General features: G+C 31.8%; 1 protein-coding gene across 1 annotated transcript; it reads left to right on the top strand.

Annotated features, from left to right (window-relative positions):
* Positions 1-2,480: 2,480 nt before the first annotated feature.
* On the top strand, positions 2,481-5,024 carry LOC146944311 (gibberellin 2-beta-dioxygenase-like). The gene is made up of 3 exons (XM_085742706.1): positions 2,481-3,047; positions 3,594-3,948; positions 4,513-5,024. Exons 1-3 carry the CDS (start codon positions 2,644-2,646, stop codon positions 4,762-4,764), a joined length of 1,011 nt encoding a protein of 336 aa, XP_085598832.1. The 5' UTR covers positions 2,481-2,643; the 3' UTR covers positions 4,765-5,024.
* The last annotated feature ends 14,836 nt before the right edge of the window (positions 5,025-19,860 follow it).

Here is a 19,860-nt window from a genome sequence, read left to right as displayed (position 1 = left end):
ATTAGATTATGTTAAGTTGTTGTCTTTTTTATGGCTAAAAGCAAAGCTGCTTACTTCTGCTTTCAGTTACAATGACTGGTGGCAGCACCCAGGGGCGGATCTAGCTCATGGCCATGTGTGGCTATAGCCACACATGGATTTTAAAAAGAATTAGAAGTTTTTTTATTTAGCGACTGAATTTTCAGTCTCTAAGGAAAGGAATCGGTCGCTAATATGCTTAGCAACAGAAATAGAGACTGAAAATTCAGTTGCAGGAGTAAAAAACAGTCTCTAATACATTTTAGCGACAGAAATAGTGACAAAAAAATCAATCGCTAAAGTATAAAAGATTTTGTCAAAAAAAAAAGTATAAAAGATTAAAAATCAATATTTTTTTAGTTGCTACTTATTTAGCCACACTTGAAATGTTTTCCTAGATCCGTCCCTGGCGGCACCCTTTTATTATGTATGGGTGTTAGGGAGTAGTTTTTCTTCTACTTGTTTTTTTAGTTGTGCCTTATGGTAACACTCTCTTAACTTTGTATTCCTTTTAGGTGGTTCTTTTTGGCACACCCTGTGCGAATTGATCCACTCTTGTTGAGTTATATTTCATTTTGGTTTCTTAAAAAAATTAATCACATGTAAAAAAAATTATCCATCTGGATATTCTTCATCATTCGGTCATATGTTACGTCAATTTAATCATATAAAATCACAATTTTTTAGAAATTTGAGTAAGGGGTCAAAATTGGTGGATTTTCAAATATAAAGATCAATTTCATTAGGGGGTAAAAAAAGAGGCCTAAAATTGTAATTAAAACTTAATTAAACTATAAAAATGAATAATTTATGAAGTCAAAATTGGAGTTTATAGAGGATTTTCTTGTAATTTTATAGGTGTTGTTCATTCTACATCATCAAGGCGTATGTACTGTTATTCAAAATATCAAAACTAAAAATATGGGGGAGAAACCAAAACTAAGTGATTTTAAAATAAGATAACCAATTTTGTTGGTGGGTTAAAATAAGAGGACTAAAATTATAATTAAGCCTGCTAAATTTTGACCTAAATGACACATGTAATTCATTTAAATTGGTTTTTTTAATCTATTTATCTATAAAAATATTTCCAAAAATAATCAACCAATTTAATTTATTAGTTTGGCGTCCTATTTGGGTTCTTTAAAGATTCTGGCTTGGATTTTAATATTACGTGGATTTCAGTTTCTTTTGTCATTTGGAAGGAAATAAATGGAAGGATCTTTTAACATAAGAGTGATCTTATTCAAACTTAAATGAGATGACATGGTTCAAATCCAGCTTTGGGCATGTACAAAGTTAAAACTTTTAGGCAAAGTTTGTCGTCCATTTGGGTTCCACAAAAGTCGAGGGATTAGTCTTCGCAGTTGCGTGCGGAGGATATCCGGTTTGCACAAATAAAATTATATATATTTTCAAAATTAATTACAATAGATTAAATAATAAGAAATACATTATTCCCTTCAAAAAAAAAATAAGAAATACATTATTAAACAGTTTAGATAAAAAAAAACATTTTCACATCATTTTCCTACACTATAGGACAATGGTTTATTTAGAGAAAAACAGTGTGAGAAAAATGGTGCTTAAACTAGACTAGGAAAAGAGGAATATGTAATTTGATGCGGCATACATTGGATTTGGGCCCATCTACCGGGAATTGTTTTCACGTAACATTTTAGATTCTTAATTATTTCTATTTGATGATTTTTTTTCCCTAATTTATTCCATTATATGTTAATTTTTCATATGAATTATAATTTCGAAAGATAGTTTACATAAAAAATAATTATCATAATGAACTTATGAACATTCTATTTTTCCTTTTTTTATTTCAATTATTCTCATTTGTAAAAAAAAAAAAAGTCTTAATCATCCGGTTCTATGGAAAACAAACTATAGAAATTTAAAATTTAGTCATAAAATAAGTAAAATTATATGTGTCTTGCCAACCGGTGCCCTCAGGGTAATGGTTAAGGAATTTAGAAATAGAAATTTTGTCTTGAAAATATAAGATGTTACTTTTGATCAATTAATGATTACACAATTTTTTCATAAAAGTTTACTTATTTTGGATGTTAACCAATGTTCTTATGGCACTAGTTAGTATTCTCTAAATTATATTAACAAATTATTTTAGATAGAATTGGAATTCCAATTCGGTTTTTCTAACCTAATCTATTTGTCCTAATTGAAGCTTATATGGTATACGTGCAAGTGTGAACAAATGTACATGTACATAGTTGTAGTTCTTTTAAGTTGCTTTCCTAAAGTAAATAATATAAATATCGATTTTTCAAAAAGTGGTACAAAACCAATTCAACCAATGTGAATGAAAAGAAAAATATATATCTTTTGACAAGGGAAAAAAAATTTCATTTCCACATAAATATCCTTTTCTTTCTCTCTCTTTCTCTTAGCTCGATACTATAAATGTGTATGCCAAGGTGACAATGAGAGCCAGATGGGTCATCTATATAATTTGTAACGCCCCTCCCTTAACTTTCATGCATTACCATTTCTCCATTTAAAGCACCCTTCATCTCTATTTTTCTTCTCCTCCTCCTTTCTTATATTTCTTTTATCTCTTCTTTTTTCATCATACCCAAAAAAAAAAAACAAACCATGGTTGTTTTGTCTAAGCCAACATTAAATAATTTCTTACTTGTCAAGTCATGCAAACCATCAACAACTTTGTTGAATGGTATTCCTGTCGTCGACCTTGCAGACCCGGAAGCAAAAACTCTTATAGTGAAGGCTTGTAAGGAATTTGGATTCTTCAAAGTGGTGAACCATGGTGTTCCATTGGAATTTATGTCCAATTTGGAAAATGAAGCACTAAGGTTTTTCAAAAAACCACAGTCAGAGAAAGACAGAGCTGGTCCTCCTGATCCTTTTGGTTATGGAAGTAAGAGAATTGGTTCAAATGGTGATGTTGGTTGGGTTGAATATATCCTTCTTAATACTAACCCTGACGTTATCTCTAACAAGTCTCTTTCCTTTTACCGTGAAAATCGACAAAATCTAAGGTATTGTAATGTAATGTTTTCATTCAAAACAGAGTCCCCTGTTTTTCCTTTTCAATGTTGATAAAACCGGAACAGTGATCGAACCGATGAGATTTTCAGTTTATGGTTTAATTGTTTTAATCATGGTTGAACCAAATGACTAATAAAGAATAAATTAGTGTTTAAAAAGTAAATTTTGTAAAATTGAAAATTGTACGGTTGAACAAACCGCGGCTCAACCCGCTATAGGACTATTGACCGTGTTTGAACCAACAGCCGGACTGGCTGGTTGAACCGGCCGGTCTAATTTTCACAACATGAACATAGTGTATGTTAAGTTTTGCCACGATAAAAATTGGTTTAGAATTAATTTCAACCGGTTGGTCCATTTTTTACAATTTGGTATAATGTATGTTTGGTTCTGCCACGACAAAAGTGAATCCATTATAAGGATGTTATCTCTAACACAAGTGAATCCAAACATGTATAAATTACACATTTCCCTCATGTTAGTTATGTGTTTATACTTTATAACTTTATTCAAAGCTACTTTTTGCTATTATGTAGGTCTGCTGTGGAAGATTATATTGCTGCAATGAAGAAAATGTGCTGTCTAGTGTTGGAATTAATGGCTGATGGGTTGGGGATTGAGCCAAGGAATGTGTTAAGCAAGTTATTGAAAGATGAGAAAAGTGATTCTTGTTTCAGAATTAACCATTACCCACCGTGCCCTGAGGTGCAACAAGCAGCATTGAATGGAAGGAATTTGCTTGGGTTTGGGGAGCATACAGACCCACAAGTCATTTCTGTCTTGAGATCTAATAGCACATCAGGACTCCAAATCTGTCTCACTGATGGAACTTGGGTTTCAGTTCCACCTGATCACACTTCTTTTTTCATCAATGTTGGTGATACTCTTCAGGTTCGTAATTTTCGATATCGATTAGATATGTTATATGTTGGTGATACTCTTCAGGTTTGTAGTTTTCGATATCGATTAGATATGTTATTGATGCAAAATAGCTACATACTTTGTCGATAATAACTTATTCCTTTAACCTTTTTTTTATTCATAAGACTCGAATCCAAGACCTTTCTCGACATATACGAGTCATGTTCTGGTCAAATTAACTTAGTTTTGTTACAAAAACAAGAAATCAAATTATTTGTTATTCATTTGATAGTCGTTTAAGACACCAATTAATGTCGATCATTAAATTATTTTAAATATTGAGACCATTCGATCAATTCAAAGACTGGCATCAAACTTGATCAAGTTGCAAATCGTAGAGGATCCAAGTCTCTCAATTATTTTTCTCTTTTTAAATGTGGTGTTGACACTAGTGTCACTAAACCTTTTTAGTATCAAAAAAGAAACATTCCCACATGTATTCCATTTAAATTTTTGAAGTGGGGGTCTGTTTTAAGGGTTATCAAACATTCTAACTTGGTTATGTCATGTGTGTGTGGGTTGAAATTGATGCAGGTATTGACTAATGGTAGGTTTAAAAGTGTAAAGCATAGGGTTTTGGCTGACACAACAAAGTCAAGGTTGTCGATGATATACTTTGGAGGACCACCCTTGAGTGAAAAGATAGTGCCTTTACCATCTTTAATGTTAAAAAAAGAAGAAAGTTTGTACAAAGAGTTCACGTGGTTGGAGTACAAGAAAGCAATGTACAATTCAAGGCTGGCTGATTATAGACTTGGGCCTTTTGAAAAATCTTATGGCAAATGAAGCAAATACCTCAAAAAAATTCTGAATGTTGGCACATGATATTTGGCCTTTCTTTTTGGGTGTACGCGTTTGGGATTCCAACAGTTGACTCTACTTTTTTGACATATATTTATATATAGAAAGTGAATAGGTTGTTTACTTCTAGTATGTTTATTCATTTATCTATGGTATTTTTCTTCTTGTTTGATTGAAATGTAACAGTCACTATTACCTTTATATTGTTATTGCAATGAAAATCTAAGTGAAATCTTCTTGTGTTATACACATTTTATGCATTTCTTTCCAGATTCAATTTCATTTTTTTGGATGTATTTTGAGCTGGTATCAGTATAGGGGAACCAGAAATAAACTTGGGGGATATTTTGTCTACTTCCTTATCATAAGAAGCCAAAATTTAATTTACACCCTCCTGTTTTATCTTGGTTTTCGGGTGTCAAACATTGATTACGTTTGAACCTTTTTAACCGGTGATATCTTATTTTTTCTTGGGAAGGGAAAAAATAAGCAAAACCCTTGAGAATCGAGGTCCGGGAGTTGTTTTCGCTACGGGAAGGTGTTAGGCACCCATAACGACTATAGTAACCTATAGGAACCGTCTTTACTTTCTACGCGCGCGCTTTATTTTTAAATGCTATTTGAAAAGTGATATTTACACCTAAAGGTTTACTAAGTGAAGAATTGGAGGGAGAAGAATGTGTTTGAATTTTTATTTTATTTGAATTGAAGGAATTTTGATTCCTTGCCTACGTACCCGTTTAAGGGATCAAATCCACCGTAGTTCTCTTCCAAAAAATGTTTTTGTTTTTGTTGGTTGATTTTAAGTTTGAAAATGGAATTTTTGAAGAATGGAGATTGAGAGGCCTTAAAGGCATGAGATTGAAGAAAAAAGTGAGGTTTGTTTAGTGATTTTGGAAAGAAGTCAAGTATGATTAATTTTCATTGAAATTTGATTAAGAAAATGAAAGAGAAAATCAATGGGATTTTGATCCCAAAGTTTATTAGGAAAAAGATTTGAGTGATGTTGTTCATATATTTTTTTGGAAAATGATTTTTTTCTAAGTGTAAACCTTAGGCATTCATCTAAACATACAATCCTAAACATACATCTAAACATGCATATCCTAGCCATACATCTAAAGTGAGGTGTGTGCATGTGTCGGTGCTTGTGTCGGTGTACATCATTAGAGTCCATTGTCCTTATTACATCATACCCTATATACATTCTATGGTCTTGCAAGAATTTAAAAGCATAGGAAAAATATTACAAAATTCCTAAGTTTTACATTCTAATTTTTGGTGAAACTTAAAGTGCAAGAAAAAATAGAGATGAATATGAGATGAGAGGAGCTTATGGGATGCATGAAATATGAAATAAAGGTGGTTAGTGGCATAAGGTGTAATGACATGAAAATTATAAGCAAAAGACATACTAAAAGCTTGACAAAAAGTAAAGAAATTCTTAACCTAAAAGTGGCAAGATACACTTAAAATTTACCATGACATCAAGACAAATATGTGACCTATAATCCTCATATCATGCCAATTTTCTAAAGGTTTTATTACATTTAATGATATGAGAATCATAAGAACACATTCAAGTCAAGGTTCATGGCCTATCTAGGCATACTTGCATCATTTATTCACAAGCATAACTTGCAAATCAAGCAATTAAACCAAATTCGCACACATGCAGCAAAAGCATATACAAACAGTAGCTAAAACTTCACAAAATCATATGGCATAGGTCACAATTTTTTATCAAGAAATTGGAATTAGAATCAAGCAATTTTTTACAAATTTTTTAATATAAAACATCACAAAATAGCAAGAAAATCAACACATTATTATTTCCAAGTTTTAATATGCAAAAATCATCACAAAAATACCATAAAACTATCAAGGATGTGTGTGAAAATTTTTAAGAAGTTTTAAGAATTTTTAGACACAAAAACATAGGAAACTTCACAAATTTTAACAAATATAGTAAAGAATTAACTAAAAAAAATACCACATATTTTTTAATCAAGACTTATCGCAAAAATATCAAGAAAATGATCAAGACACATGAAATTTTTAGGATCTTTATCAAAGTTTTTAGTATAGCAACGGTGCAAACAGAAATTGACAGTGTGTAAGTAGCGAGAAAACAGCAAAAAAAACGAAATCCATAATACACATGAGCCCAAGCCCACACATATGACTAAAAACGGGTCGGTAAAACGTTTAAAGACCGTCAGATTGGTCCAACTGGATCAGATCTGAGATCCAAAGGTTGCAGCATGCGAAGGAACACAGTGATAGCGTAGACGAGCACGCGTTGAATCAAGGCAGAGTATAAAAACCAAACAACAGCCAAACAGACACATAACCAAAAGAACTTCTCTCTCTAACATGAACCTAGAGAGAGAGGCTCTGCAAACAGACGAATGGAGAAGATGAACGGAGGTTGCTCCGGTGCGGTGGTTCGCCGGCGGCGCCACCGTACCGGAGCATTTTTTTTGCGTTTTCAAAAATCTTTTTATATCAAAATGTTCATCTCATCCTCCTCGTTCCAATTCTGGCCTTAATTTTTGCATATCAAATCTCAACAACCCTAGATCTACAAGAATCTATTCGAATAAAATTCGCACTTAAACGAAGAAAGAAGGGGAACGGGCTTACCTTGAGTTGGATTCGGTGACTTGAGACGAATCGAAAGAAAAACTTCAGAGATTCTTCGGATCTTGTGAAGTGTAATCCAGAATTGAGGCTTTCGTGTCCTTTCCCTTTCGTATTTCTGGCTTTTGTATTCTTTCCTCTTCGTATTGCTGGCTTTTTGTGTTCTTTGGGAGCTGATTTGAGTTCGTAACAAACTCGAATTTGCGTTTGTTTTTTTGGAATTGATGGCAGTTTGTGTTGAATTCGGATGAATTTGCTTGATCACTGAGAAATCAGTGATCAATTCGAACGAATTTGGCTTTGATTTGCAATGATCCTGGGGAAATTGATGGATTAGGGTTTGGTGATGATGATTCGGTTATGAATGTTCTTGAGGTTTTGTTACTGATTTTCGGTTTTGATCTGTGAAAAGTAGAAAGAGAAAGAGTAATAGTGTTTGTGATGAGTTGTACAACAATGAATGGATCTGTGTGACTTGGCCCGTGACTGGGCTATTTATAGCTGACACATGTGAATGCTGGACCAATAGGACACTGTCATGTGGCATAACTAACTCTTGGACAAAAATCTGCAAAATGAACAAACAAAAGGACCCAAATGCAAATGACAAGACAAAAAGGACTAAAAATAAAAAGATTAATAAAATTGAATTTAAAAAAAGGTAATTTGAAATAAACGTAAAGTGAAACGATTAAAAACGACAAAACGGACTAAAACGAACCAATTACTTAAATGAGGTACTTTAAAGTAACCTCCCTCTGTCGAAATTTCGTGTGAAATGACCAAAATGCCCCTAGGGACTAAAACGACTAAAAATGACTCAGATGCAATTTTAAAATGATTTTTTAACAAGGAATTTAAGCAAGAGTTTATACAGGCAAATTCAAAAGACTCAGAGACAATTTTTAGAAATTAACCAGAGCTTTAACACATGAAAGGACCAAAATGCCCCTAGGGGCTAAACTGACTAAAAATGATTTTAAATGCAATTCTTAAAATGGATTTTGACATGGAATTGAAATAAAAACTTATTCAAACAATTGAAAAGACTCAAACAATTTTTTAAAGATTGAAAGAAATTTTAACATAGGAAATGACTAAAATACCCTTTTATATGAATTTTGCAAGTAATATTGAAATAAAATGCAGAGAAAGATGTAATTGATCAGAGACAGTTCAAATGACTTGAAATGCAAGAAAAGAGGAATGGAGCTAGTATTTTTAGGTCCAAAATTAGGGTATAACACCTCCAATCTTATGTATGAGAAAAAAGTCAAATGTATTTGGACCAAATATATTTGACATATTGCTTATATTGAAGATCGTAAGGAGTATCATTTGAGCAGCTATTTATCCCCTAAGTTTCAAAACTTCACCAAGTACTATAAGTTTTTAGAATTTCCCCCATCATTATTATATATTTGAACCCCTGCCTCAATAATTTTAATTTCAAATTCTTCCCTAGGTATTTCCCTTTATGTAACATATTCAACAAACTTTCATGTTGTAGAGATCCAAACAATTACACGTCATCAACCGTAGATTTGAGACTAATTTATTTCGTCGGGGGATAATTCAATATGAGGATCAAATATGTGTTGGTGGATGTGGAATGCAGGAGACTGATGAACATTTATTCTTAAATTGCGGTGTTTTTGGTCAAATTTGGCAGCTGGTTCAGAATTGGTTTGGTGTTTTCACATCATTGCCGTCAAACACAGAGGACCATTTCCTTCAGTTTGGTTCGGCTTCTGGTCATGCAAAAGTGCGGTGCTCTTTCATGTTTATGATTTGGTTTGTGACCTCTTGGGTTATCTGGAAGGAAAGAAACAACAGAATTTTCCGGGGCAAAGAGAACACAACTCTTATTTTCATTATCTATAAGTCAGCCCTTGATTTTACTGGAGTATCAGAGTGATATTTATCGGCAGTTGGTTGAATTGTTTTAATATTTCGAAGATATTTTCGTTTGTATTTTCACATATTTACCATAAAGGTAGCCACTGTGCTAATATAGTTGTTGATCTTGGTTTTCATATTAATGGGATAGGATGATGGGAGTCCATTCCTGCAAATATTTGTGAGGCCTTTGACATGATTTTTTTTTTAATTAGATTTTGTTAGTCATGTTTTTTTTTCCTTCCGTGTTGTATTGCATTACACTTTTATCTATCACGATGATTTTATTTATAAGTTTTTTGGTAAGATTTTTAGCAAGACATTTGTATATATTGGATTGTTTATCTTGAGTTTTGGTCTAGTCTCTCAAGCTTTCCTTTCATCATTTTATTTTATATTAATAATTTTATTAAGAATTAAAATGGTGCAGATGATATTTGGTAGTTTTGGAGTGCCAATCTCATTGTGATGTCAAGTTTGTTATGTAATGTTTTTGCACTCTAATTATTTTTTCTTTAAAAAGGATCAACATAAATTATACATCTTTTTTGTTCTTAATAATATAACAATGTAACTGTTCTTTCAAAAAAAATATAACAATGTAATTGTAAAATTCAATTTTTATAATGCCATTTGGATGCGATTTTATCAGGGACGGAGCCATAAATTATGCTTATGAGGTACCATTAATGAAAAAAATAATTTTTCAAATGCACATACAAGCAATTTAATTAGAAATTATAAGATATATAAGAAATTATAAGAAATTTCAAAGATATAAGAATGATGAGTACTTTGAAGCTTGTTAGTGAATGAATATACTAAAGTGATTTTTGAATAGTATAGAAAGAAAATATGAAACAAATAAAATGCAAATGTAGGAGAATGAATTCCCAATGAAATCACGAGTAGTAAATCGTTGGTGGTGAATGAAAATGCGCAAACAAAATGACAGTCAATGACTCAAAATTTCTAAGCATAATTGCAATGAGTTCTAAATTGAGATTCTTGTTAAAGATTATGATGCGTTTGTAAATTGCAGACAAAACCTCAAATTCCTTTTCACTTTTAAAGATCTAAGTTAAGGAATAGTGCAATGAAATCTAAAAATTTATGCGTTTAAGGTCCAATATATTGATCGAAGAAAAAACTCATTATATAACATCATATAAAGATCACAAAATATAAATATAAAAACAAAAAAAATATAATACACACTAATATATATATATATATATATTAAAGTTTGAAGGAACCGTGACTTTTGTTGGTCCTCTCCTAGCCTTATCCATGAATTTCATCAAAGATGTAACTAATGGGTGTGGTGTACTATTATGAGTGTAATCCCACTTCATTCTTGCTCTACTATATATGTGAGATGTCAATTGCATGGCTAGTTAGAAACATATGCTACTTTAAGTTCTACGCTACTTTGTGAAAAGTTAAAGATAGAAGACTTCTTTTAGATGAAGAAAGAGTCGGTAGATGTATGAGTTTAGTGTGGCAAATGTATAGAAGTCTCGGAATCAATTTCACATATTATGAGAAATTGTGAACATATTAAGGAGCTTTATTCAATACCAAACGCCCTCTTTAAAAAACCAATTAATCCATTTTTCTTTCTTTACAAAATTGAACATTGAATGGTTCTGAACCCAGAACGCAGCGGTTTACATCCCTTTCTTCCCCCTTTTTCCTTTGATTTCTCCTAAAAAATTTGATTGTGATGCAGATTTCGTCCATAATACCTTATTAATGGTATGATCACTAAACTAACTTTGATATTAATGTTATTTTATTCATTTTGATTTTGTGGATTGTGATTGTGTCAGTTTTGATGAAAGTCGATGCTTGAAATCCTATTACAATTGTATTAATTATATTGATTGTGATTGCGTCAATTTTCTTACAAAGAAGTATTTTCAAATGTTTAATATTACTTTTTTACTCTTTTTAGATTGAATGTAACTTGATTTGTGATATCGAAAATGATTTTAATTTGAATTATTCAATAATATCATTGTAGTATTTTTTTAGTAAATCAATGTAGTATTTATTGAAATTGAATACAAAATACATTTATGCATGTCGACCAGTAATAATATATTCTTTTTTTTTTTGTAGTGGTCGGGGTTTGAACCCCGGACTTTGCATATTTTATGCATTGTCCAACCAACTGAGTTAAGCTCACTAGGACACCAGTAATAATATATTCAATTTAATGTTTATATTGTCAAAAAAAATTGAAACAAACAAAAAAAACCCGTGCAGCGCACGGGTCGGGGTCTAGTCACTCAAAATTGCACTTTTATTCAGTTGGACTCGCTCGATGAAAAAACACAAATGTCAGCAAAGTATTTCTATGTGTTGTGGATTCCATTAAAAATAACATCGATTAAGTTAGATGTGTGGAATAAGTATCAAAACCAACTAAAAACTAAATAAATCAAGCAACATAATTCATACCTAGATCTAATTTAGCACCCTATGTGAAAGCAAATCTACAATCAAAGCAAAATCAACAAAATAAAAAGAGCAGAGGAATAAATGGACCAAAATTTGGTTAGCAAATCTACAATCCATTATTATCAAAGAGATACAAAAGTTAGTTTCCAAATATTACTAAAAATTCTATTATTTTTCCACTATTTTCCTTTGAACAAAAAAGTTACAAAAGTAACAAAGAATTTGTTCTCAATTGGTCTCCAAGAACAATCCCACAAATTTTCTCCTTTTTTCTCTAAACCCACTCAATGATAATTACTTCCTAAGGGTGTTTCCCATCCCTAGAATCTCTCATTCAAAAGACACTAACTATTTTTTAACTCCCTTCTTTTGATTCCCCAAGATGTGATCTCTCTTACTTTGAAAAACTGTGCATAAAAACACAGTATTTTCTACGCACGATAAGCTTTGTTGCACGGATAAAATTAATTAAAATTTAAAACTCTTGTGAAAATGATCTTGAATATCACATATTATTAGACACGATTTGATACATTTAGCAAATTGCTGTCAAATATTGTCTTAAAAAGCAATGCTAAAATTATTGTAGAGTTTTGATATATACATAATCTTATATCCAGCTTCCTTAAAAAAAAAAAAATTATCCATGACAAAAAAAATTAATCTTATCCAGATATATTGAGAATTTAGTCTCAGATGATATGCACAGGGAATATCTTATCGTTTAGGGGATACTTCTCTACTAAAAAAAAATCACAATGGATTTAAAAGTATATATACTGAAAAACAAATTGGTCCCTAAAAAAAACAAATTGGTCAAAAATTTAGAGAATATAATCTAGATTTTGAATTAATTAATCGAAGTATTTTTTTTAAGAGGTTAAAATGAAATATATTACCACAACAAAAAGGCATTCATAGCACAAGGTGTGCTAAGGAAGAAACACCAAAATCCAAACAGAGTCGGAACAATAATTACAAGGCAAAAGCCAAACCAAAAAACAATACAAGAAAGAACTAACAATTAGTCAATGCCTAGGATGGTAAACGGACTGACCAACCATGGTAATTGAAGGGAAGAAAATCAGAAGTATTTCGAATCCTTATAAATTAGATATCTCAATACTTCTTTGGATTATATCCCAATTATATGTTTTTAACATAAATAGAAATTCGATAAAAAACGTAAAATAGAGGAATGCTAGCAACATTCTCTTTTTGACACTCTCTCTAACACTCACTCTTTTATTGGATAAAATCAATGTATGTCCCACCACTTTATCTGGGTTCCATTTTCAAAGTGTATGACCCACGTTGATTTAACCCAGTGAGAGAGTGAGTGTTAGAGAGAGTGTCTAAAAGAGAGTGTTGCTAGCGCTCCTCTAAAATTAATTATACGAAGAGTTTTATCATCTATTATAATTGCATCTTACTCGAGATATTAATTAATTAATTAATTCACCAAGTCACAACTACTCTAAAATGCTGAATGTGGATATGAATAGGTACAAATTTTTCATACAGTAATCAATATCACTATTTCAGAAATTATGGTAATAATTGTTATACCCTAATTTTGGATCTAAAAATACTAGCTCAATTCTTCTTTTCTTGCATTTCAAGTCATTTGAACTGTCTCTGATCAATTACATCTTTCTCTGCATCTTATTTCAATGTTATTTGCAAAATTCATTAAAAAGGGTATTTTAGTCATTTCCTGCATTCAAACTCATTTTAGTCCTTTAAAAAATTGTTTGAGTCTTTTCAATTGGTTTGAATAAGTCTTTATTTCAATTCTATGTCAAAATCCATTTCAAAAAATTGCATTTGAAGTCAATTTGAGTCAGTTTAGCCCCTAGGGGCATTTTAGTCATTTCATATGTCAAGGCTCTGTTTAATTTCTAAAAATTGTCTCTGAGTCTTTTCAATTGGCTTGCATAAACTTTTGCTTAAATTCCTTGTTAAAAAAATCATTTTAAAATTGCATCTGAGTCATTTCAAGTCGTTTTAGTCCCTAGGGGCATTTTGGTCATTTCACATAATAGTTTGGCAGAAAAGTCTTTTAAAATACTTCATTTTGTAATTGTTTCATTTTAGTCCTTTGGTTGATTTTATTTTAATTTCATTCTATGGTATTTTCAATTTACATTTTTTACTCAATTTTAGTTTAATTACGTTTTAGTCCTTTTGTTTTAGTTCTTTAGTCATTTTGGTCCATTTTTTAGTCCAACTAACTTTTCAGGTGCCACATGTTCTACTCCCATTGGTTCAAAGCCATTGAACTAGCCTATAAATAGGTCCCATTGGTCAAAGTCAAGACTAACTAATTTTTTTCTCACAAATTCACAAAATCATTTTCCCTCCACCTCTTTCATCTTCAACAACCTCCATCACCACCCTAACAAACTCTAACCACCCCCATCACCACCCTAACTAATCCTCAACCACCTCTTCTAACCAATTTCCACCACCACAAACCACCACTATCTTCATCATTCAACTTCCATAACCACCAAACTCATCAAGAAAACTACACAAACTCCTCAATCAATCATCACCAACCTTCAATCACTCCACAGCCGATTCATCCACCAATCTCAGCCTCGAATTCATTCACAGATTCAATATCAAACCACTCAAATCGTTCGAAACTTAGTTCGCACATTCCTCGCCAATTCGAATACGGTCGCAAGAACGAACGGGCAAGTTCATCAACGGCGAGGCTACTCGAAACTGAATCAAACAACAACGAATCTACCAGGCCGCGAAGTTCCAGATCCGGCATCCATTGAATCTCAAGGTCACCGATCTGAAATTCATGATCCTGAAACGGAACATTTCTCACGCATCAGGCCTTCGTCCACTGAATCAGCGAACCAAACAGAGAAGCAATTGAGGATTCGTTTTTTCCATATTCAAATCGGAACGAGGAATTGAAACCGTGAGCGAATCCGGAACGAAATTGCAATCAGAGAGGTAAGGAAAAATACTTCGAATTCGTTTCTCTGTGAATGTTCATGTGTTTGTGTTCGAAATCTTTGAAAAACAAGTTGCGAATCTGAAAAAGGAAGAGAGATCCGAATATAGTAGTGTGTTTGTGTTGTAAGGCGAGTCCGTTTTTTGAGATTCAGGCACCGGCAACCTCCTGGCTCGCCAGAGAAGACAACCGGCGCCATCAAAGTCTAGTGAGAGATGAGGGAGAGTGAACCAGTGGAGAGAGAGAGAGGAGGAAGAAGACTTCTGCGTGGCTTCACGTTTTATGAGTCTGTTAAAAGACTCTTGTTTCCCTTTCTGATCCTATGCGTGCTCGCCTATGCTATTACCGTGCGCCTTCGCGTGTTTTGAGCGTTGGATCTCGGATCTGATCCAATTGGATCGATCTGACGATCCCTGTGTCTCCCAGTAACCCGTTTCTGCATCTTGACTTGGGCTTGGGCTTGTGTGTGTTGTCAATTTCGTTTTTGTGAATTTTCTTACTGTTTGTATATTGCAAACTGATTTTTACACCCCTGTCTTGCTTAAAATTCTTATAAAAATTCTTAAAAATTTTCTATGTGTTCTTGATCATTTTCTTGATATTTTTGTGATGTTGTTATGTGTTAAATCTTGATTAAAAAATATGTGGTATTTTCTAGTTAATTGTTTACTATGTTTGTTAAAATTTGTGAAGTTTCACATGCTCTTGTGTCTAAAAATTCTTTAAAAATTCTAAAAATTTTCATACACATTTCTTGATAGTTTTGTGGTATTTTTGTGATGATTTTTGCATATTAAAACTTGGAAATAATAATGTGATGATTTTCTTGCTATTTTGTGATGTTTTGTATTAAAAAATTGGTGAAAATTTGCTTGATTCTAGTTCCAATTTCTTGATAAATGTTTGTGACCTATACCATATGATTTTGTGAAGTTTTAGCTACTGTTTGTGTGTGTTTCTTGCTGCATGTGAATATGGGTAATTAGTTGCTTGTTTTACAAGTCATGTAAATGTGTGTATGTGAAAATAAAGTGCTAAGTGTGCCTAAAAATATGTCATGATCCTTGACTTGAATATGCCCTATAATTTTCACACTCATAATGCAATGAAGTCTTTGAAAATTGCTTATGATAGGAGAATTATAGGTCATGTACTTATTGAGAGGTTATGGTGAATTTTTACTACATTTTGACACTTTATTCTTGTCATTTTTACTATTCTTTGTTTAGTATTTCCTTGCCTATCTTTCTATCATTTTATGCCTTATTTTCACTAACCACTCTACTTCATGTTTCATACATCATGAGCATTTCATCCTCCATCTCACATTCTCATCCTTTTATTTGTTGCACTTTAAAATTCATGCAAAAAAATTAGAATGTAACACTTAGGAATTTTTTTGTACTTTACTTTTATGCAATTTAAATTCTTGCAAGGTCATAGAATGTATTTAGGCCAATGATGTAAAGGACAATGGACTCTAATGATGTACACCGACACAAGCACCGACACATGCACACACATCACATAAATGTTCTTAGATGTATGTTTAGGATATGCATGCTTAGATGTATGTTTAGGATTGAATGTTTAGATGAATGCCTAGGATTTACACTTAGAAAAATCATTTTCCAAAAACTTGAACAACATCACTCAAATTATTTTCACAATAAACCTTGGGATCCAAAATCCCATTGTATTTTCTCTTTTATTTTCTTAATCAAATTTCAATGAAAATTAATCATACTTAGAGTTCTTTTGCAAAATAACTAATTCAAACCTCACTTTTTTCCTCAATCTCATGCCTTTAAGGCCTCTCAATCTCCATTCTTCAAAAACTCCAATTTCAAACTTAAAATCAACCAACAAAAACAAAAAAACATTTTTGGAAGAGAACTACGGTGGATTTGATCCCTTAAAAGGGTACGTAGGCAAGGAATCAAAATTCCTTCAATTCAAATAAAATAAAAATTCAAACACTTTCTTCTCCCTCCAAATTCTTGACTTAGTAAACTCTTAGGTGTAAATATCACTTTCAAATAAGCATTTTAAAAATAAAGCGCGCGCGTAGAAAGTAAAGACGGTTCCTATAGGATACTATAGTCGTTATGGGTGCCTAACATCTTCCCGTAGCGAAAACAACTCCCGGACCTCGATTCTCAAGGGTTTTACTTATTTTTTCCCTTCCCAAGAAAAAATGAGATATCAAAGGTTAAAAATGTTCAAACTTAATCAATGTTTGACACCCGAAAACCAAGATAAAACAATAATCATTTTAGTGATTGAATGTGCAAGGAGTAGTCACAATAGTCCTTCAATGTATCAAATTGTAAAATAGTCTCTGATTATGCATTTTGTTTGTCAAAGTAATCTTTGATGTTGAAATATTCCTTCAATGTTTTTTCATATAAAAACCGATATGACAATAAGTAAGTATTTGTAGGGATTGATATGACACTAACTAAGTATATTGAAACACTGATATGACAGTATCAATAGAACATTTTAATACGATAGACTATTTTGATTAAGAAAGTGCACAATCATGGAATATCTTAGAATTTCAATACATTCATGGACTATTGTGGCTACTTGTTGCACATTCAAAGATACATAAAAAATTTATCAACTTACTGTATGCTTCTTGGATCAGATTTAGATACTACATATCAATGCAAGTGTTTCTTTTAGCTTACATATCTTACTTTCAAAATATCATCATACTGTATGCTTGGATCAGATTTAGATACTACACCTATGTACCATGTTTCCTTTATATACTTCTTGGTGGGGCTTTAACCATATTCTCATATTATAAAGGCCAATATTACCAAGCGTAAGTGATAAGTCCACAAGAGTGATAGATATTTGAGATGTCATTCACCATAAAAGTTATGGTTCTGCGTTCTGGTATCTTGTTTGGCCTAATTTGCTCCATAAGTGCCCACGAGGACATCATAAACTATGTCGACAATTAAACTAGACAGGATAAGATACTGTTTTAAGACCTGGGCTATGTTTAGATATTTTGATATGAATGAAATATATAAAACGAATAAAATGGAGCTGAATATAGAATAGAATAAAAATTATAATCGTTGTTTTGGTAAATTTTAATCATTATGTTATTTTGATTTAATCATATAATAAAGAGATGCAATATTAGAAGTAGAAACCCTAATCAAATAATAAAGAGGTGCAATATTAGAAGAAGAAACCAAAGAATATTTGCATGCAAAGAGGATGCAAAAAATTTATTTTGAATACCTGATAGTCATAGATATGGTATGAGTCCAATTGGATTGTAAAAATGAATATTAATATGGAACAAATGGTAGGTATTATATTGAAAGATAAATGTATCATGGGGTTGTTTCCTGATCACACAATAAGGTTAGGCACTATTTGCTTTTGATGAGAGTCCAACTATGTCCGACCAAATGATTCCACCACAAATTACAGGAAAGTAAGAAGTTGATTTCTTTGTCTGCAATTTTATAGGTATACATGATCCAAGAACAAAATGAGTGAAAGATGTGCACGGGGGTTTGAAAATATGAAGTAGTAGTATAACTTTTTATAATTACTTAGCCAAGTTCATTGAACTCTAATGAGAAACAGTTGTGCAGTTAATATTGTTTACATTCACATAGCAATCAATCGGCGGAGCAGTTCAAATTTCAAGTGTGTTAAATATTTTTAAGTTTTATATACCTAGGTTGCGATTATAATCATTCAATCATACTCCCTCCGTCCCGGAATATCTGACCCATTTACTAAAAAAAAATGTCCCAAAATAACTGAGCTATTTCAATTTTCAATACAACTTTCATCATTCCCAATACAATATAACTCTAATTAATACTACTTTCATCATTCCCAATTCAATATATTCCACTTTCCCCTTTATTTATACATTTTTCTTAATCTGTGTGAAAAACAAAACTGGCTCAGATATACCGGGACGGAGGGAGTAATAGGTTGGTATTAATTTAGTGACAACTTAAAGGCATATGTGTCTAGCTATATCATGGTCTCACAAAATACATATTTATTACTCCCTTCATCCCTATATCTAAGCACCATTTAATTAGAGGCAAAAGGTGCTTATATATAGCATATAGGGACGGAAGGAGTAAAAGATTAAATGGTTTGATGATGTTGAATGATATGACTAATTTTTTTTTAGTGTACTACCATGGTATGACTAATTTAGTTATACTTTAATTTCTTTTATTATTGTGTATGTCCAAATAATTTAATTTGTAATTGTGTCTATATAAGACTAACTCTCCTCACTTTGACTAGGGCTAGAAATTTGTCACATCAGTCAATATACTACAACCTAATCTGTGTCACATCTATATCATGCCAAACTTCTTTTAAGGCAAATTATAGTTTGGACCATCAAATACATTGCCCCAACTTACACCACCTCAATATAAGTCATTGATAATATTATAAATTTATTGTAACGGTCCGGATCTTATGATGAAAAAGCTGTTACAAGGTGTTATTTTAGTGGTGTAAGTTGGGGCATTCTATTTGGTGGTGTAAACTAAATGGCTCCTTCTTTTAAAATGAAAAAGATTAACATTTTTTAGAAGTTCATTTAGCTAAAAACGTTGTTATTACCAGACATGAAAAATTTATTTTAAACCTATCAGGATTTTAAACCTACCAGGTCGGTCAACTTTAAGCACTTTGAATAATTTTTTTCACTCTTAAATTTTATTGTTTTGAAAAAATCACTCCTATTATTATATCAGATTTTGTACTTTAAATATATATTTTTTGGTTACAAATGTACTATAAATATTTATTATAAACTATCATTATAATATGATATCATATATAATCATATTATTTAAAGTGTCGTGTTAAATGTTACAATGGATCTTAATCTCATCACTATTAGCTCGTTAGTCTATTTAAATACATATCAAACCACTTATTTGTATAAATATAAGAGATAACTCAAAAAAGTCAAGGCTTAAAAAGAAGACTATAAAAAAGTTATAAATCAGACCTAGGTCTTGAAATTTTTCATGAGATTACCTCTAAGTCCTATAAAACATAGTTCGACCTAACATATT

Source organism: Medicago sativa, chromosome 2, assembly GCF_051527215.1.
Source record: "Medicago sativa cultivar Bolivia chromosome 2, Bolivia_mono, whole genome shotgun sequence".
Lineage (NCBI taxonomy): Eukaryota > Viridiplantae > Streptophyta > Magnoliopsida > Fabales > Fabaceae > Medicago > Medicago sativa.
Note: the sequence above shows the minus strand (reverse complement) of the source record. Positions and strands in the feature narration are given on the sequence as shown.

Bases quoted from the DNA above. Each gene is read 5' to 3' on its own strand.
- LOC146944311 (XM_085742706.1), top strand. From the start codon at position 2,644: ATGGTTGTTTTGTCTAAGCCAACATTAAATAATTTCTTACTTGTCAAG. The intron at 3,048-3,593 runs GTATTGTAATGT...GCTATTATGTAG, and splicing joins GAAAATCGACAAAATCTAAG to GTCTGCTGTGGAAGATTATA. The intron at 3,949-4,512 runs GTTCGTAATTTT...AAATTGATGCAG, and splicing joins ATGTTGGTGATACTCTTCAG to GTATTGACTAATGGTAGGTT.